This window comes from Myotis myotis, unplaced genomic scaffold, assembly GCF_014108235.1.
Source record: "Myotis myotis isolate mMyoMyo1 unplaced genomic scaffold, mMyoMyo1.p scaffold_m19_p_17, whole genome shotgun sequence".
NCBI lineage: Eukaryota > Metazoa > Chordata > Mammalia > Chiroptera > Vespertilionidae > Myotis > Myotis myotis.
The window spans coordinates 40,011,731-40,028,189 of NW_023416321.1; the positions used below are offsets into that span (position 1 = coordinate 40,011,731).

The 16,459-nt window shown below is 59.2% G+C and overlaps 2 protein-coding genes across 7 annotated transcripts; one reads left to right on the top strand and one right to left on the bottom strand.

Annotated features, from left to right (window-relative positions):
- Positions 1-87: 87 nt before the first annotated feature.
- On the bottom strand, positions 88-12,014 carry NEURL4 (neuralized E3 ubiquitin protein ligase 4). 5 transcript variants are annotated; one of them, XM_036341389.1, is made up of 29 exons: positions 11,543-11,824; positions 10,243-10,687; positions 9,979-10,044; positions 9,539-9,837; positions 9,265-9,376; positions 9,083-9,171; positions 8,562-8,634; positions 8,154-8,418; positions 7,751-7,932; positions 7,352-7,437; positions 7,068-7,230; positions 6,774-6,972; positions 6,607-6,683; positions 6,412-6,490; positions 5,883-6,058; positions 5,670-5,801; positions 5,114-5,259; positions 4,772-4,996; positions 4,578-4,676; positions 4,332-4,493; positions 3,976-4,140; positions 3,263-3,421; positions 2,723-2,902; positions 2,296-2,383; positions 2,101-2,208; positions 1,821-1,965; positions 1,552-1,664; positions 1,303-1,468; positions 88-741 (listed from the first exon to the last, which is right to left on the bottom strand). In XM_036341389.1, the coding sequence occupies exons 1-29, from the start codon at positions 11,822-11,824 to the stop codon at positions 537-539; spliced, it is 4,686 nt and encodes a 1,561-aa protein (XP_036197282.1). In that variant the 3' UTR covers positions 88-536. The 5 variants fall into 5 exon arrangements, with proteins under 5 accessions (XP_036197282.1, XP_036197284.1, XP_036197286.1 ...); XM_036341390.1 differs by having other exon boundaries at positions 537-741; positions 5,889-6,058; XM_036341391.1 differs by lacking the exon at positions 9,979-10,044 and having other exon boundaries at positions 11,543-12,014.
- A 182-nt stretch (positions 12,015-12,196) lies between these two features.
- On the top strand, positions 12,197-16,422 carry LOC118672059. 2 transcript variants are annotated; one of them, XM_036341403.1, is made up of 7 exons: positions 12,197-13,352; positions 13,701-13,808; positions 13,961-14,023; positions 14,230-14,666; positions 15,063-15,239; positions 15,325-15,461; positions 15,994-16,422. In XM_036341403.1, the coding sequence occupies exons 1-6, from the start codon at positions 12,871-12,873 to the stop codon at positions 15,432-15,434; spliced, it is 1,377 nt and encodes a 458-aa protein (XP_036197296.1). In that variant the 5' UTR covers positions 12,197-12,870; the 3' UTR covers positions 15,435-15,461; positions 15,994-16,422. The 2 variants fall into 2 exon arrangements, with proteins under 2 accessions (XP_036197296.1, XP_036197297.1); XM_036341404.1 differs by lacking the exons at positions 15,325-15,461; positions 15,994-16,422 and having other exon boundaries at positions 15,079-15,217.
- Positions 16,423-16,459: the final 37 nt, after the last annotated feature.

Below are 16,459 nucleotides of genomic sequence, written 5' to 3' on the forward strand. Positions count from 1 at the left end.
CGGGCCAGGAACCCCCTTAGGAAGTGCAAGAGGCGACGTAGGTGCTCAGAGACGGTGTTTATTGGCTCCTTCGAAATCAGAGTCATGACAACTGTACAGAGGACCCAGCCCCTCCACTGCGCCGCCCTTCCCCTTTCCTGCCTGCTGCCGCAGGAAAAAGCAGCTTCGTGTGGGGCACAGGGAGACTCTGGGATTCACAGTAACCAGGAACAAAAACGGAAATAAATTAAGTGATACAGGGGAGGGAGTCAGAGGGAGTCGTGTTCCCCAAATCAGTGCATGAAGAGGGGTTACCCAGGGCCTGGAGCCGGGTTCCCCACCAGCTCCTCCACTGCAGAGGGAGTGTTCTGAGGCCCTGGACATGGAGATGTCCTCCACTTCCCACCTAAATCTGAGACTGCCTCCATGCTCCTGTGCATCTGCCAGAATGAGCACCGTGCATGCTGTGGGTCACTGGAATGAGGTGGAGGCAGCCGTCACTCAGAGTCCACGGGCCCAGGGCCCAGCTGTGCTTGTCGTAGTGAGGTCTCACTCCCTCATTCCACCCGTACCAGCAGGGCATAGAGGAGTGTGGCCCCCTTCTCCTTGGTTACCCACTCCAGTTCGGCTGGGCTGAAGTGAGGGTCAGGAGGCTCTCTGAGGATCGCGGAAGGAGGGCCGGGGGTGTAGGAGCCAGGGCGCACACACACCTGGAACGCCACCTGGGCCTGGTGTGTCCGCTGAAATTTGGGGTCCCGAAATCTGTCAGGCAAAAAGCAGAAATAGGGTGGTGAGGCCTCTGGCCACAGTCACCTCTCCTAACTGCAACTACACGGGCCTTGCTAGTCCTAGGAATCACTTCTACTTTACAGGGACTGGCTCTAGCTGTTCTCTCTATTCTAAATGGCCTTCTTCCCAATGCCTGCTCAGCTAACTCCACCTCTTCTCCAGCCTTTGCTCAAATCTCACCTTAATGATATCTACCCTGACAACCCTTTTTAATATGCCTGCTCCAACTACACTTTCTAAAAAATGTTTTTATTTTAGAGAGAGGAGGGGGGGAGGGAGATAAACATCAATGATGAGAATCATTGATCAGCTGCCTTCTGCATGCCCCCTAGTGGGGATCCAACTCACAACCCGGGCATATGTCCTGACCAGGAATTGAACCGTGACCTCCTGGTTCATAGGCGAATGCTCAACCACTGGGCCACAATGAGAAAGGGCTGGGTGGAGACTGAGGAACTAGCAAAACAAGATGGGAAAGGAGAGAGCAAATCATGGAGACCCAAGTGGCCCTGGGGCCACCTCCTGTGTACTTACTGCACTTTGGATGCCAGGGTCTCGGCCCCAGCATATTGGAGGGAGGGAGAAAGCAGCACTGGAGGGGGCTGCTCCTCCCGAGGAGGAGCACAGTTCTCACCCGGCTCCTCAAACCCTCCCCTGGGCTCTCCCTTCAGGGGCCGGCAGCTCAGGATGGAGGCAGTACCTGTGAGGAGAACTGGGTCAGAGTAGCCCACAGGCTCCAGCCCACAGGCCCAGCCTGCTCCGATTCTGTCAGAGCTACAGTACCTGCTCCCAACTCCCCTCGGTCCAGCACCCTCCGGATGGCTGCCACATTGCTGCCGTGATATGCCATGTGCCACTTCTTGGTTAGTGTCCCAGCCTCCAGGTGAGGATTCACTCTAGGGAGTGGGCAGATAGGCAGATGGGACAAAGGTTACTGGCTCCCCAAGGTCATCCCCTAGACATGCAGTTCTGTCACTTCCATGCACCCTCTTGGGACCTTCCTTTTTCAAGGGGGCAAAGAACAGTAAGAGAGAGACAGGCCCCATATGTACCTGAGGTTGAACCTGCACCAGCCAAAGGGCAGGGCGTATTCCCGGGGAGGTTCCCCACGGCGCCTGTGGGCTTCGTCCCCGCGCATCTTCCGGCAAGACTCACAGTAGCACAGGCTACGCTTTGGTTGAGGCATGAAATAATCCTCTGTGGGAGAGTAAGTGGCAGACTTGGTGCTATGGCTCCTGTCCTGGGTCTCAACTACACAGCCTCCTCTGACTGGTCTCTAGGGCTCTCACTGGTCCAGGGAGTGAGGCAGATTCTAGGGGACTGGGGCCTCACCAGGAAGCAGCAGCAGTTCTTGGAATCGGGAACAAAGGGCATGGTACTCGCAGCTCTTCAGAGGGCTGGCAGCAGACGGTGGGCCCCAGCACACACTCTCCTTGATCCCTGAGGGAGCACATGTGGCACAGGTCATGGGAGATGGGCTAGAGGTATGGGGTGGGGTAGGATCCTGGTCCCTTTGGGCTGGCTCACCATCCACCATGTCCGCTTTCTCCATGTCCCCTTGGGTTCCAGTACTCTTCAAACTGGCAGCTCCTGGTTCAGGGCTCACAATGGTCACCTGCAGCACAGAGGGGTGGTCAGCCAGTGTCACCAACCTCTAGAGCATCAGTTCTCAACCTGTGGGTCGCGACCCCTTTGGCGGTCGAACAACCCTTTCACAGGGGTCGCCTAAGACCATCCTGCATATCAGATATTTACATGACAATTCGTAACAGTGGCAACATTACAGTTATGAAGTAGCAACGAAAATAATTTTATGGTTGGGTCACAACATGAGGAACTGTGTTTAAAGGGCCAGAAGGTTGAGAACCACTGCTCTAGAGCCTCCTGATCTCTTCCTTGATCTTGGACAGTCGTCTCCAGACCCTCCCTCCTCCCGGCCTTCATTGCCACTAACCTGCTCACATTGCCCATAGAGGTCCACGAGCGCATGGCAGGGCTGGGGGACGTCTGGCACAGCCACCCCCTGGTCCCTCCCATTGACATGGAGATGCAGTCCCCCAGAGCTGTCGAGCCGCAGTCCCAGGACGGTGCCTTCAGGACACGTGTCCAGATTTGGCCCAAACTTCTCGCAGATCTGGGAGGGAGAGATCTACTGTCTTCCCAGAGAGCAGACTCCCACCAGCAGCAGCACCCGCACCCTTCCCTCTGCTGCAGGTCGCCAGTCCCTGGGCTCTCCCCCCCCCCCCCCCCCCGCCCCCGCTTCAGTGACCTCCCCTTCCCCCCACTGCAACATTCTCAATGTTACCAGCATAGGAGGCAGCAAGCCCGAGACTGTCCAGATAACGATACTTGCGCCCTCATGTGAGTCCACTCACTACAGTGCCCCTTCATATCTGTGATCCTACCTCCAAGCTTGGGGCCCCTCTCCTTCTTTTTGGCCAGCCCCTCCCTACTCAGAGACCTGGCCTCTTGCTTCTCCCTGCTCCCCACCCACCTTGAGGCCATTGTGGAAGACCCCATGGCCCCGCAACAGCCAGGCTGCCCGTTTAAGGGCACAGGCAGACGCAGGGAAGTTAAGCCTCTCCGGTGGGCAGGTGATGACTCCCAGGACAAGGGAAGATGTCCACTGGCGGTTCAGGAAGTCTATCCGCACCTGGGAGAGAAGGCAGCTACTCCCAGCCATGGCCGCCTGGGGAAGAGGCCACCCACCCAGCACACCCCGCTCCCCACACCAGCCAGGGAGGGAAGATGACATCTCCCAGGCTGTGGCCTGGGATGCTGCCCCTTCTAACGCTTGGAGGGACTGGAAACTGCAAATTCAGTTATTTCCTCTCCTCTTTCCGCCTTGGTCTTGCTGTGGACTCTGTAAGGATTCTTGTTCCTCAAGGCTCCCTTCCCCTGGCTAACCGTGACATCTTCAGTTTGCAACGACAGGGCCCTCTGGAAAGCCCTCCCTGCTCCCATATACAGGACCCGGCATCTTCCCTGGAATACCCCAGCTCCTCCCTGCTGCTTCCCTCACCAGGTACCAGGTGGGCACTGACCTGCAACTCCCACCACAGGGTATAAACAGAAGCCTGGGAAGGTCATTCAAGGGACATGCCTTTCACTGTCCTCAATCTGGAAAGGCCTTGCTCCAGGAAGGTTGGCCCTGGGTCGCCCTGAGCAAGAGTTGCTGGGGACAAGAAGGGGACAAGGAAGGCCCACCTGGACCAGCAGCTGGGGCGCCAGGGGCTGACTGATGACAACAATGCCCTGGTTGTAGCTGGCCACCCGCGTAGCTGTCCGGTTCCCATTGGACAAGAGGATATTCTTCCCATGGTTCTCCAGGAATTCAAGGGCTGTAGGCATAATGGACACGTGATCCTCGCCCTGGTGTGGAGGAGAGACTGAGCTGCTAGGGCTGCCAAGGTGAGGCCCAAGCCCCCACTAGAGTTCAGAGCTTCTGTGCATAGGCTTCTACCCATCCTGGACAGGACTGGAGAACCCAAAAATAATCTGGTGGCCAAGGGCCCACCAACTGCTCGTCCATGTGCCCAAAGGGCCCTGCTGCAGCCTCTTACTCCCAGGCCGTGTTCCTCGTCCTCATCGTCTTCATCACCCTCGCTTCCGGTGTCCGAGCTGGGGGAAGGAGGCTGGGTGCCTTCTGGCTCCTCCAGCCTTGTGGAGCTGACAATAGACACACTCCGCACTGGCCCGTACAGATCCAACACAGCCCACACGTTCTGGAGGCACACAAGACCCAGGAAGTTGGAGATGAGTGAGGACCTCAACCCACTCCCAGAATTCAAGGCAAGTCATGGGTCTACCTTGGCAATGCCAGTGGCTGCAGGCCCCATGTCCTCTCCATCTACCAGGATGTGCATCGAGTCATCTGCCCCCCGGCGAATGCCCACACGGCTCCCCACCTAGGACCGAGGTGAGATAAGGACAGATGCTCGGCCCACCTCTCTGCCATCCCAACTCCCAACCCCACCCTTATCCCCAGATCCAGCTGCTTCACCCCCAGCCTCTCTAGGTTCCGGCCATAGTTCATCCTCTGGAGCAGCCCGTCACGCCTCACTTCACAGCTGGACACCATCCAGGTGGTCTTTGTCCGGAGCTCTGGCAGGGAGGGAGGCACCCCAGGGCCACCACCTGCTCCAGGCCCCATCTCCCCTGGAGCCAGTGTTGTTAGCCCTATCCGGAGGGAACCTGCCCACTTCTCATCCAGCTCTTCCACTTTCACCTGTGTGAGAAAATATGAGCTTGCACTAGATGGGGCAGGGGAAGGGGCAGGTAGGAAGCAGTCTGGTCCTGCTGTGAAGGGCCTGGAAGCCTCCTTTGTCATATCTCCACAGCCCACCTCAAAGACTTCCTCAGTCTTGAGCTCCTTGGTGCTAAAGACAAGGCCATGAGCATAGCCAGCTGCCCGCACCGCCCTTGTGCCATCTTCCTCCAGAGTGACATTCTTGCCGCAAATACTGTGGAATCGGTGAGCCACGCCAGCCACTGCGGAAAGATGGTGCCGAAGAACAGAGTAGAATTGGGGCAGCAAGCTTTAGATCGCACACAGAGCAAAGCTTTCAGGTGAAACAGGAAGCTGACATAAAGGTCCCACCTGACATCACCCCTTTAAGACACGTGACACCTCTTTTCACCACATTAAGACTCATCCCCAAACCTGGTGGACCCAGCTTATGGTGTCCTAGCCCCTTAGTGGCAGGGAAGCATCCAGGCCCTGGGTACCAGGCATAACCCTGTCCTCTTCCAGGCTGCTTCCCACCATGGGATGCTCCCTCCCCTCTGCCTGCAGCTGCTGCAGTCAGTCTGTCTTGCAACAGCTTCCCTGACCCAGAAGCTGTCTCTCTCAGGCGCACAGCAGTCCAGCAGAGCCCACCCTCCCTCCCTGCTGGCTGAACCTGGGGAGTGCAGGGGGAATGACTTCTCAGTGGCGGTGTTGCTGGTTGCCAGGCTGTTGTCCATGGGGCCGGTAGCATTGGTGATGGACACTTGGACACACTGGCCATAGAGATCCACAACCGCATACACCTCTGGTAGGAAAGGAGGAGTCAGAACCTTGACAGCCTCAGGGCTAGGCTGAGGGGGCAGGCCGAGAGCCACAGAATAGTCACCTTTACCCGGAGGCAAGCCTGAGCAGGCAGCGCCCTGGTCCTGGCCGTTGATGAAGTAGTGCAGGTCGCCCTTGGAAGTCCGCATCATGCCGATGCGTGCACCTGTGCCCAGCGCATCGAGGTCGCACCCGTAGTTGTTGCGCATTGTGTTACCATCTTGCATGATGGCTGTGCCACTGGAGGGATGGCCAAAGGGGGAGTTCAGCCTCCCAGCTTCCTCCCCACACAGGTCCCTGCCCAGTCTCTGCTGTCAGAATCTTCCAGGGCCTTGGATTAGCATCTCAATCTGGGGTCTGAGACCCAATCCTGTCTCCTACATCCCTGGGATCTCTCTCATGAAAAAGTAATAAATACCCTGAGGAAGGAGGGCTGAGCCGTGTGGAAGGAGGGAGGTGAGTTCCCAGAATTAAAGAGAAGAGGTAGCCAGATCCCCTAGTCTATCACAGAAGCAGGCCTGAGACCCTGCTTCCCTTGTCCCAGCCAGCTCCACCCAGTCCCACCCAGCTGGTCCCAAAGCAAGCAGCCCAACCTCAGCATCCAAGTATCGTAGTCAATGTCTGTCATAGTGTTGGGGAATTCAAGGTCCTCCGGCCGAATAGCAGTCACTCCTGTGAGGAGGCAGGGTTAGGTCAGAGCCAAGCCCCCAGGCATAGGCAGGCAGGCACCTCCCACAACAGACAGACACACACACACACACACACACACAGACACAGCTGCCCCTCACCAGCCTCAATGGAGCCTGACCAGCGGTCCACCATCTTCTGAATGACAATTTCAAACAGCTCTCCATCCCGCAGGGCCCTGCCCAGGAGAATGGCGATCAGACAGGCCCTATTGGGTTGCTGAAGCTGGGCAGTAGGAAAGTGGGGACATCCCAGTCCAGACACTGACCGGTTGGAGATAACAATGGCATCATTGAACTCGCTGCGGCAGTTGTGACGGAGCGCAGTGCGGCCGCCGTTAGTGATGACGGCGTTACTGCCGTGCAGCTGGTGGAAGCGGAGGTCGGAGCCCCCCGCCCCTGAGGATGGGGAGCTGGGAGACACCTGGTTGTTCCCCTCAGGGAGTGGCTCAGGGACTGGGGTCACCTCTGCAAGAGGGGACATCACCTATTAGGCATACAGTTGTCTCTGAGGCCTCAGGAGGCCACCCCCCCGTCCTGCCCCTGCCCAGCCCGGCCCTCACCCACGTCGTCCACAATGGTGGCCTGGGCAGCCTGGCCGTAGAGATCCACAACAGCATAGACACCCGGGGGCACATTCCAGGCAGCAGGGCCCTGAGTCATCCCATTGACAAAGAAGTGGAGAGTCCCGTCCTCCCTACGAACCACGCCCACCGTGTCCCCTGCCTTGGAAGAAGGGGGGCTGGAGTGAGGAGTCAGGCAGAGTCCCTGCCGGGGCTGGTCCTGCGGCAGCCCCCCCGTGTCTACTCCCCACGGTTGAGACCTGCCAGCACACCCACTCTCCCACCTTGAGGCGGTCCAGGTTGTGCCCATATTCATCCAAGATGGTTGTCCCATTGTGCATCACCCCATTCCCAGTCATCATCCAGGTCCCTAGGGGTCAAGGAGTGGCAGAGGACATGAGGGAGAAGCCAGGACGCCTCTCCTTTGTAGAGCAGCCCCCACGTTATTCCCCGGAGCCTTTAGCCCAGCCTGCCTCTTCTCTGACAGTCGGCTTTTCCCCAGAGAAAGACAAGAAAACTGCTGTTCTCACGCCAGCCACAGGCCCTGTCCAGGGGCCTCCTCAGCCACCGACTCAGCCGTCACAAGTGTGACCAGGGGAAAGGGCTGGAGAACAAGCATCAGGCTGTGAGGACGGCTTCCTCCCTGGGACCCTCTTCTGGCCCTGCCCCTCTCAGGAGCTCACCAGAACGCAAGTTGGTCATGGTGGAGGGCAATTGGAGGTAGGCAGGGTTGTGGGTGGTGACACCAATCTCAATGGAGCCAGCCCATTTGTCCACCATCTTGTCGATGCGCACCTGGAATACCTCTCCGTCCCGCAGGGCTCTGCTGCTTAGCACCACGCCATGATTGAAGTCATCGGTGGCACTGAGGGCACAGCAAGTGGGGACTCAGACCCCCCAACACAAACTCTGAACGTGCCACATCTTTTTAGCCCAAGTCAACCAGATAAACATCATACTCAGAAGGCTCCCCCCTTTCTGTCCAGGACACCCCAGATCAGACTCCTTGTACCTCCCACTTCCTCCCCCTCCCCCCAATTCCATTAGAGCCCCTTCTGCAGGCTTTCCCCACCCCTTGGGCCATACTGGGGCCTCAGAGCAGTGCGTCCCTCGTGGGTGATGGCTGCCTTCTGCCCACAGTTGGGGTGGAAGAGCAGGCGCTCAGGTTCTGCCTGGGCAGCAGGAGCAGCACGGCGGAGAGCGCCCTCAGGGGACAGCGCCCGCAGGATGGCATTGTTCCTGCGCAGACGGTCACTGTGGTTGTTATTGTGGACGATGGTCACCTTCACTGCCATCCCGTACAAGTCTACCACACCATACACCACTGGGGGTGTCAACGGGGTAGCCACGCCTATGGGGGTGCAAGGCACAGGAATGGGGGGTAAGGGAAGAAGAGTCAAATACAGAGACGGAGTATCAAAGAGGCAGGAGGAGGAGGTACAGACCACCCCACCCGAAGCCCTGGCCCGCCAGCCCTCGCTGACTTCCCCTCACCTTGGTCAATGCCGTTAATGAAGAAGTGGAGGGCAGAGTTGGACTTCCTTGTGAGACCAATGTGGTCACCCTCCTATTCAAAACAAACAAAAAGGAACAGCCTGGAATTCATCCACAGTCAGGCTCCAGACAGTGTGGGAACCATGAGAACAGAGCCGTCCTGGAGTCTTCCCGCCACCACACCACAGGAAACAGCTCCAAAAGTTCTCCCGCCCTGAACGCTTCCTGCAAGCCAGTCAGTGCTGCAGCAAGTCACCTTACCACCATGAACTTGCTTAACGCCCGCAACAATCTGTAAAACACCCCTAACAGGCTCATTTTAGACTCTGCAGAAGAGAAAAAACTACCGAAGGGGTAAGCTTCTTGCCTCGGGTCACTATTACACGCGGCCAACCCGGAAGAGGCCCCGAACCCATCTGACTCTAAAAACTGAGTGCCTAACTGCTGGCAACCCTGCCTGCTGAGACAGAACGTTTAGCAAAAGATAACGGCCGTCCCTGGACTGCGGTGCCCGCCCTCACCTGCAGCTCATCCAGACTGAATTCACAGTACTCCCGGCGGGTGCCCTTGCCGTTGGTCAGGATCCCACAGCCGCTCATCATAATGGTGCCTAGGAGAAAGCACACGCCCTGGTTGGGGAACGAGTTTCCTTCCCCTCGGGTTCCCCAGGCCCCCAGCCGCGCCCCCTGCCAGTGGCCGGTACCTGACTGCAGGTTGGTCATGGTGGCTGGGTATTCCAAATTGTTGGGGTTGTGGGTGGTGACACCTATCTCAATGGAGCCTGACCACTTATCTACGAGCTTGTCGATGCGGATCTGGGGTGGAACATTAGAAGGGAGAGGTGGGCATGTAAATGTGGAGAATGGACTCTCAGCCCCTGGTCCTTCCCCAGTCCCCACCCTTCCAGTAGAAAGGGTCAAGCCCCACCCTGAGCTCCCAGAGGGGGAGGTGCCAGCCAGACCCCGGCTCTTGCACACCTCAAACATCTCGTTGTCCCGGAGCGGGCGGTTGGTCATGACAACCCCATTGTTGAATTCATCCAAGGGCCGGCGGCGCTCAGCCGTCTTGTTGCTGTTGCTGAGTTTGATGAGGGTCCCACACTTCTCATGGAAGAGCAGGGCGTCATTGCAAGTGGGCGTGGGGGAGGTGGCAGCACCGCTAGACCCTGCTCCGTCCCCTGCTGGCGGGGAGCTCAGGTTCACATTCAGGAGCCCCCCACTGTAGGCAGACAGGATGGCATTGCTCACCACCTCAGACAGCTCCACACTGGCGAAGTCTGCAGCAGCGGGACGAGAGAAAAGCTGACATGAGGCCCTACGCCCGGGTCTGCAGTGCTCTCCCTACCCCTCTCCGGAGGCCCCTCCCTCGTCCACCGCATGTCCCACTCCCCTTCCCGGGGCCTCCCGGACGCCCTCACCATTATGCGACTCAAGGCTGTTAGGAAACGTCTCCGGCCGGGCCTGCGCTGGGGACACCATGAAGGCTGGGAACCAGGCAGGATGGGAGGGGAATGAGGGTTCAGCCCCTGCTGCAGAGCCCACAGCCAGGAGACCCCCCTCCTCGAGCCCCTGCTCTCCCCGTCAACAGACTCGGGGGTCTGAGTGGCCCGGCTTGTCCCTCCGTGTCCCTTCAGCCATCCCCCGTGCCCGCCCCTCCACCGCGGCCCTCCCTGTGTTCTCACCTTCATCCCTGGAGGTCCCCTGTTCAGCCAAGGCAGCATCTTCAGGGGGAGCGGAGGGCTCGAGGGGAGGTGTGGGGATGGGAGTGGGGGAGCTGAAGCCTGGCTCAGGGGGCAGCACAGTGACTTGGGTGCACTTGCCATAAAGGTCCACCACGGCCCAGACCCGGGCCGGCAGGCCGGTGGCAGCCACACCACAATCCCGCCCGTTCACCCAGAGCCGCAGCTCCCCGGCCGCTGTGCGCTCCACGCCCACGCGGTCCCCTTCGCCAAGCTGGTCCAGGTCCTGACCATACTCCTCCAGCACAGAACGTCCATCCCTCAGCACCGAGCAGCCCGACACTACCCACGAGCCCCCCTTCAGCCCTGTGGCGCTGCTTGGGAAGTCCAGCACACTGGGGTCCAGTGCCGTCACCCCAATCTCAATGGAGCCACTCCAGGAGTTGACCTGTGATAGGGGTGGTGGACAGAGGCTCAGGATGGGCCACCGGTGGGCCGCCCACCACGAGGAAACCACAACTCACAGGCCGCTGTGTCCTCCTCTCCCCACCTCCCAGACCGCTTAACTGACCGTTCTCTCTCGGACACCAGAGACTACCCCGAGCTGCAGTCCCACGAGTGATTTTCTGCGCTAGGTCCACTCTGCCCTGCACCCGGCTCGGCGTCTGCGCCAGTCCGTTCCCCAGCGTGCTGGCTAATTTCCCGGCTCCAGCTCCCTGCCTCCTCTAACTTCGCTGGACCTGTGGCTCCTCAACACAAATTCACAGCTAGCTCTCCAGGTCCACATTCCTTGCTCCTGTATATCACCCCCCCCCCGCCCCCCCGCCCTAACTCTCTCCTAGGCTCTGGCTCCACTCAGATGCACTCTCTGCCCAAAGCCGTCTCTGTGCACCTGGCCTCCTCCCTGAATCGCACACACCTCCCACTCCGAGTAGCTCTCCCTACCCACCTTCCCCACCAGCCCGGAGTCTGTCCTTCAATGGTCGGCTCTTTCCTAGGTTCTCTCTCTTCCCTGCCCCTCACATCGCTGACATCTCTCCGTCCTCCATCTCCCAGAAACTGTCCGGGCTGGTCCCCTACTCCTTCTAGCGGGCGAGGCCCCGTGCCCCTTGCCTGCTCCTGGGTCTGGGGAGGCTCCAGCTCTCCCGGCTCCTCCAGGCCGAAAGCTCCTGCTTCACGCTCCCTCCCTGCACGTCGCCTGGCCTCTGAGTCTGTGGGTTCCCCCGCGGTACCCAATGTGGGGCTCCCTCCGGTCCCCTCCCACCAGCCTCCACATCTTGGCTTGGCGGCCCCAGCTCCGCACCTTGCGGTCGATGCGGACGGTGAAGACGCGTCCATCGCGCAAGGGCTCCCGGCTCAACACCAGCCCGTGGTTGAACTCCTGGCCCGGCTGCTGCCGCCGCGCTGTGCGCCCGCAGGCCGACAGGCTCACCAGGCGCCCGGTGCGCGGGTGCAGCTCCCCGCCGCTGCCCAAACCCGCGCCAGACCCCGGTCCCGGGCCGCTCCCTCCGGGGCCTCCACCCCCACCAGGCCCCGGCCCGGGGCCTCCCCCAGACCCCCCACTCCCACCCGACCCCGCCGCCATCGCCGCTGACGCCGGGGCCGCACGACAGCCGCGTTTGGCGGCACCGTAGCAACGGCGGTGCACAAACACCCTGAAGGAATAGGACCCGGGGCAGGGGCCAGATGTGCTTTACGGCACTGCCGGGCGCTGAAGCATCCCGGGCTGAGGGCTAAGGAATTAACGGCTACCCGGTGGGAACAGAAGGACGACGGGGTCGGAGGCTTGCTTTACGGCACGACGAGGTGATGGGGTGGCTCCGAGAGCGGGGAAGACTTGGGCTGGGAGTTTTTACGACAGTGAAAGAAACGACGGCCGCAGCCATCTTTACGACGGAAGGGGGTGCCTTTGCGACAGCGGCACCGACAGCCCCGCCTTGAAGTGTTCGCTTTACGGCAAGAGGAGGAGGTGTCTGCCCTCAAGCTACCAGCGTCCCGGCTGTGTGCACGCGAGCCGGGAGCCGGGAGCTTTGTACACGGAAACCTCTGCCCGCCACACCGCTGAGATCGGATGTGTCTTGCGACAGGATCGCAATCCCTCCGCTTTCCACCTTATAACACACCTCTCGCGAGAGGCCAGGCGGCGGACTTTTGGGGGAAAAAGGGCTTGCGGATGTTTCCAGTCAAGCCCACCTTGAACTCCAATTCATTCATACTTAGGTCTTAAAGCTACGAATGAAAAGCCCAACGAAACCCCGGCAGACAGTTTCAAGCAACAGCGCTGACGGCCCCAAAAGATTGCCCCAGAGCTATTAACAAGCCCCCCGCCCAACTCCGACGCTCGCGCTACGGTTGGATGACTGTGAGGTCACAAGGCTTCTCGCCCCCCCGCCCCCCCGGAGAAAAACCGGAACAAATCCCAGAGACAAAGATTTTTGAGGGAGGGGCAACGGGGCTCTCAGCCCGAGGTCCTCACGTAGTCTTTATTCCGCCCACCGCGACTCCAAGGAGCACAGGGGCGGGGCCCGGTCCTGGCCCCTGAGTCCCCGCCGGGCGCGGTGGGGGCGGGGCCGAGGGGCGGGGTTATGCGGGCAGGGGCGGGGTAGCTGAGAGTGGCCCCCTGGTGGGGCAATGGAAAAGCAGGAGTCTGGGGGGGCTGCTGGCAGTCTCACCCAGGAATCCCCTGGCGGGGCCACCAGGGAAGTGCCAGGAGGCATCACAGGAGTCGCGGCAGGCTCCGGGCTGCCCTCCGGAGTCGTCGCGCCGCAATGTTCTGGCCGCCCCGGAACAGTCAGTAGAGGCCTGGTTTCTAGCCTGCGCTCCGGAGTGGTAGCGGCTCCTGGTTCCAGGCCCAAGCAGCCTCCTGGGGAGGTTGTGGGCCACAGCCTTGCGCCTGGCACATACCCTGGCGGATTTAACGCCCCCATTCCTGGAACCTGTGCAGCCGGGACGTCTGACTTCGGGTCCAAGGGGTCTGGGGTGCACAACTCGGAATGCAGTCCGCGTTCCGGTTCAACTTCTTTGCACCCCCACAAACCCTATGAGGATCTGCCCCATAACATCCTAAAAACCAGCAACCACACCTTGATACAGAAACCCCCCAGTGCGGACAGGTGAGGAGCCCAGCTTCGTTCGCAGGCAGCACGGAGCAAGGAGGGAGGTTAGGACACTGGAGGGGCGGGGCCAGGAGGGAAGGGGCGGGGTCCTGGGAACTAGATGTGAGGGCCATGGAGTGGGAAATGTGAGGGTCCGAGCCTTTGGGAGAGCAGCAGGGCCTCTCGCTACAGAGCACGTGATTGTCCTTAGGTGTGACCCTCATCCCTAGCCTCCTGCTTCTCTGGAACGGCAAGGGGGGAGAAGAAGTTTCTGAATGACTGAAAGAATTAGGGAGAGTCCTAATTCTGAGGAGGAGGTCACTCGAAGGTTTCCTACCCCTTTTTTTGTGTCCTTCCCGGCTGCAGGAAAAAGTCTCAACACTGGGATGAAATGAATATCATGACCACTTACCACCCTGCTGACAAGGACTACGGATTTATGAAGGTGGATGAGCCTCACACTCCCTACCACAGGTGCGCTGAGCTTTCAGCCCTCATCCTTCAACCCACACTCTCTTACCTATTCGAAGGAGGGGAGGGGAGGGGGCGGAGAAGGCAGAGAGGCCTCAGGGACTGGATGCTACCTGAAACCCTCCTCTCTGCCCTGCGTCCTCCCTCCTCTGCAGGCTGTCACCGCAGGCCAGTGATGAGCCCTCCGTCACAGTGACTCCGGAGGCACTGAGGGAAAGGTAAGAGTGCTGCCAGAGATCCGTAGGGATGGGTGTCTTCCTCCTTCCACTCCTGAGCTCTGGGATCTGAGCCAGTTCTGCTTTTTTGGTCCCCTAAATGGGAGGTGCTGCCTTTCTCATCCAGCCAAGGCAGAGGTGGGGAGTCAACCAGCTGCCCCCATTGTCTTTTCACTTCAGGACTCCCAACTAGATTCCCTCCCTTTCAGGTTTGCAACAATGGACAATTTCTACCCCAAGGTCCTTCAGCACCCTGATAACAGAAGCTCAGGGTCTTCAGACTACTTTTCCAAAACACGTGAGATGAGGGGCGGGGACTGCATGGAAAGGGGAGGCGGAGTGAACCTTGAGCGGGAGCATGGCAGGAAAGCCGAGCTCTTAAACTGGCCCACAGACTCCAGTGGTTTTGAGAAGCACCGCAAGACACACTACAATGAAGGGAAGTTCCTCGTCGCTCAGAAAAACCAGCCCTCGGGTAATAAGAAGAAGAGCAACGGGGGTAGTGGAAGTTTGGGCAGTGGTGGTCGAGGTGCGATGCTGGGCCCAGAGGCCAGGCCTGTGGAGAGAGGCTGGGCAGGAGGACTGGCCAGAGGAGTCAAAGACAAGATTGGCCTGGTGACCAGGAACCACATCCAAGAAGCTGAGGGTTAGTAGCTGTGGTGGGGCTCCTGGGACTCAAGGGAATTGTAGTCCAGAGCCTTCTTCCTCCGTGTGCGTGGATTGGCCAAGGGCCCTGCTGCCCGAGGGGGAGGTAATGCTGGGAGGTGACCCTAGGAGAGACAGAGGGGCAGTGAGGTAAGTTCCCCGTCAGGATAGTCCCCAGGAAAGTCTGGCTGATGAGGAAGCACAGAAAACCCAAGAGACCTGTGGGGGATGGAAAGGTCACTAACGTTTTTCTAAAATAGAAGGAGGTATAGAGGTGAGATGAGAACCTGGGGCTTGAGCTCCTCCCCTCTGGTGGTGGGAGGGCCACAGTGGACACCTAGGGGCCTGGATCCCCTCGATGGCCATAAGACTCAGATGAATGTGGGTGACTCCTCAGATTCCTCTACCTTCAGAAATCAGTCCCCACCTCCGGCCATCATCGTGTCGGACAAGGAGGCTGATCTGCAGCGAAAGGAGTATTATAGCAAAGGAAGATACCTGAGGTGCTGTTCTCACCCGGAGCTTGAGGAGGACACGGAAGATGAGCAGCAGGACAGTGACAGCGACAGTGACAGTGGGTCCGGGTCAGCCTGGGGCCGGGAGGACTGAGAACTAACAGACTGATGGGTGCCCCAACCCTGATCCGGGGATGCTTCCAGGTTCTACAAGCTTGCGCTGGGCGAGTGAGAATTCCATAGGAACTGAGGTCCGCTCGCTGGACCACAGAGGAAGCCCCCTTCGGGATCACAGGCCATCGAGAACTCCCTGACAGTGACAGGGACACCATTACAGCCTGGTGAGGACACCATGCCACTGGGCCTGGCTCTTGGCAAGCTCCCATCTACCAACCCCTGACTCCCTTTAGGCCAGTAGATCTGCAACAGGTGCTAAGGCCCTAACCATCCTAGTGTGCAAGGGCCACATTGTACAGAGAGGAACCAGGGACGACCACAAGTGGTTGGGACCCCCTCCAGCTTGACACCATCTGCTGGCCCCAAGCCTCCTCCCCACTTCTCTCTGCCACCTACCCCACTCTGGGTACTTCCCTGTTTTCCAAAGAAGTGGGTCCCAAGCAGTGTCTGGCTACTGTCAGTGTCTGGCATCCAAGGGGCTGAACTGCCCAAGCCCACAAAACTCAGAGAGGAAAACTAGAAGCAACCCCAACTCCTCAAACCAAAAGGAGTGCAGATGTGAGCCTGGGCAGGGCAAGTGGCTGCCTGCACTGGCCAGGGCGGGAGAGGGGCTCAGGTAGGTTCTAGGGAGTCGGAGGGGTCACAGGAGCCAGATCTGCTGTAAGAAAACCACTCACCCAACCCTCCACTCTCCAGATGCATCCCTTCGGCTTTGATGGACTCAGGAGGGGGAAGCCACACAATAGAAAATGTAGCCAGCTGGAGATGGGGAGGGGGCCAGCCTTCCCCTGCCCTCACCACCCAAGGGGTGGACAATAAAGAGAAGAAGAGCAGCAGCAGTCTTGGTGCCGTGAATTGGGGGCCCAAGCGGACCTGCTCAGTCACTGAAGAGAGGAGAGGGGGGAGGGAAATTCACACACAGGAAACCACCATGAGCAGCCAGAGCCGAGAAGAAAGCTCGGAGTAGTCGGGGGACTGGGGTCCAGAAGGTCTTGGGAGTCTGAGAAGGCCCAGCTGCAGCAGGATGACAGTGATTGGTGTGCTTCAGTCGACATAAATTCACAAGTGTCATCTTTAATTCTTACAAGAACCCTGGAGGCAGGGGTTGCCATGCCCATCTTCCAGGTAGGAAACTGAGGAATCAGAGAGCTCGCTCAAGTCA

Bases quoted from the DNA above. Each gene is read 5' to 3' on its own strand.
- NEURL4 (XM_036341389.1), bottom strand. From the start codon at position 11,824: ATGGCGGCGGGGTCGGGTGGGAGTGGGGGGTCTGGGGGAGGCCCCGGG. The intron at 7,933-8,153 runs GTATGGCCCAAG...CTGTGCCCTCAG, and splicing joins CGCACTGCTCTGAGGCCCCA to TGCCACCGATGACTTCAATC. The intron at 5,802-5,882 runs GTGACTATTCTG...CTTTCCTACCAG, and splicing joins AGGCTTGCCTCCGGGTAAAG to AGGTGTATGCGGTTGTGGAT.
- LOC118672059 (XM_036341403.1), top strand. From the start codon at position 12,871: ATGGAAAAGCAGGAGTCTGGGGGGGCTGCTGGCAGTCTCACCCAGGAA. The intron at 13,353-13,700 runs GTGAGGAGCCCA...TCCCGGCTGCAG, and splicing joins AAACCCCCCAGTGCGGACAG to GAAAAAGTCTCAACACTGGG. The intron at 13,809-13,960 runs GTGCGCTGAGCT...CCTCCTCTGCAG, and splicing joins CCTCACACTCCCTACCACAG to GCTGTCACCGCAGGCCAGTG.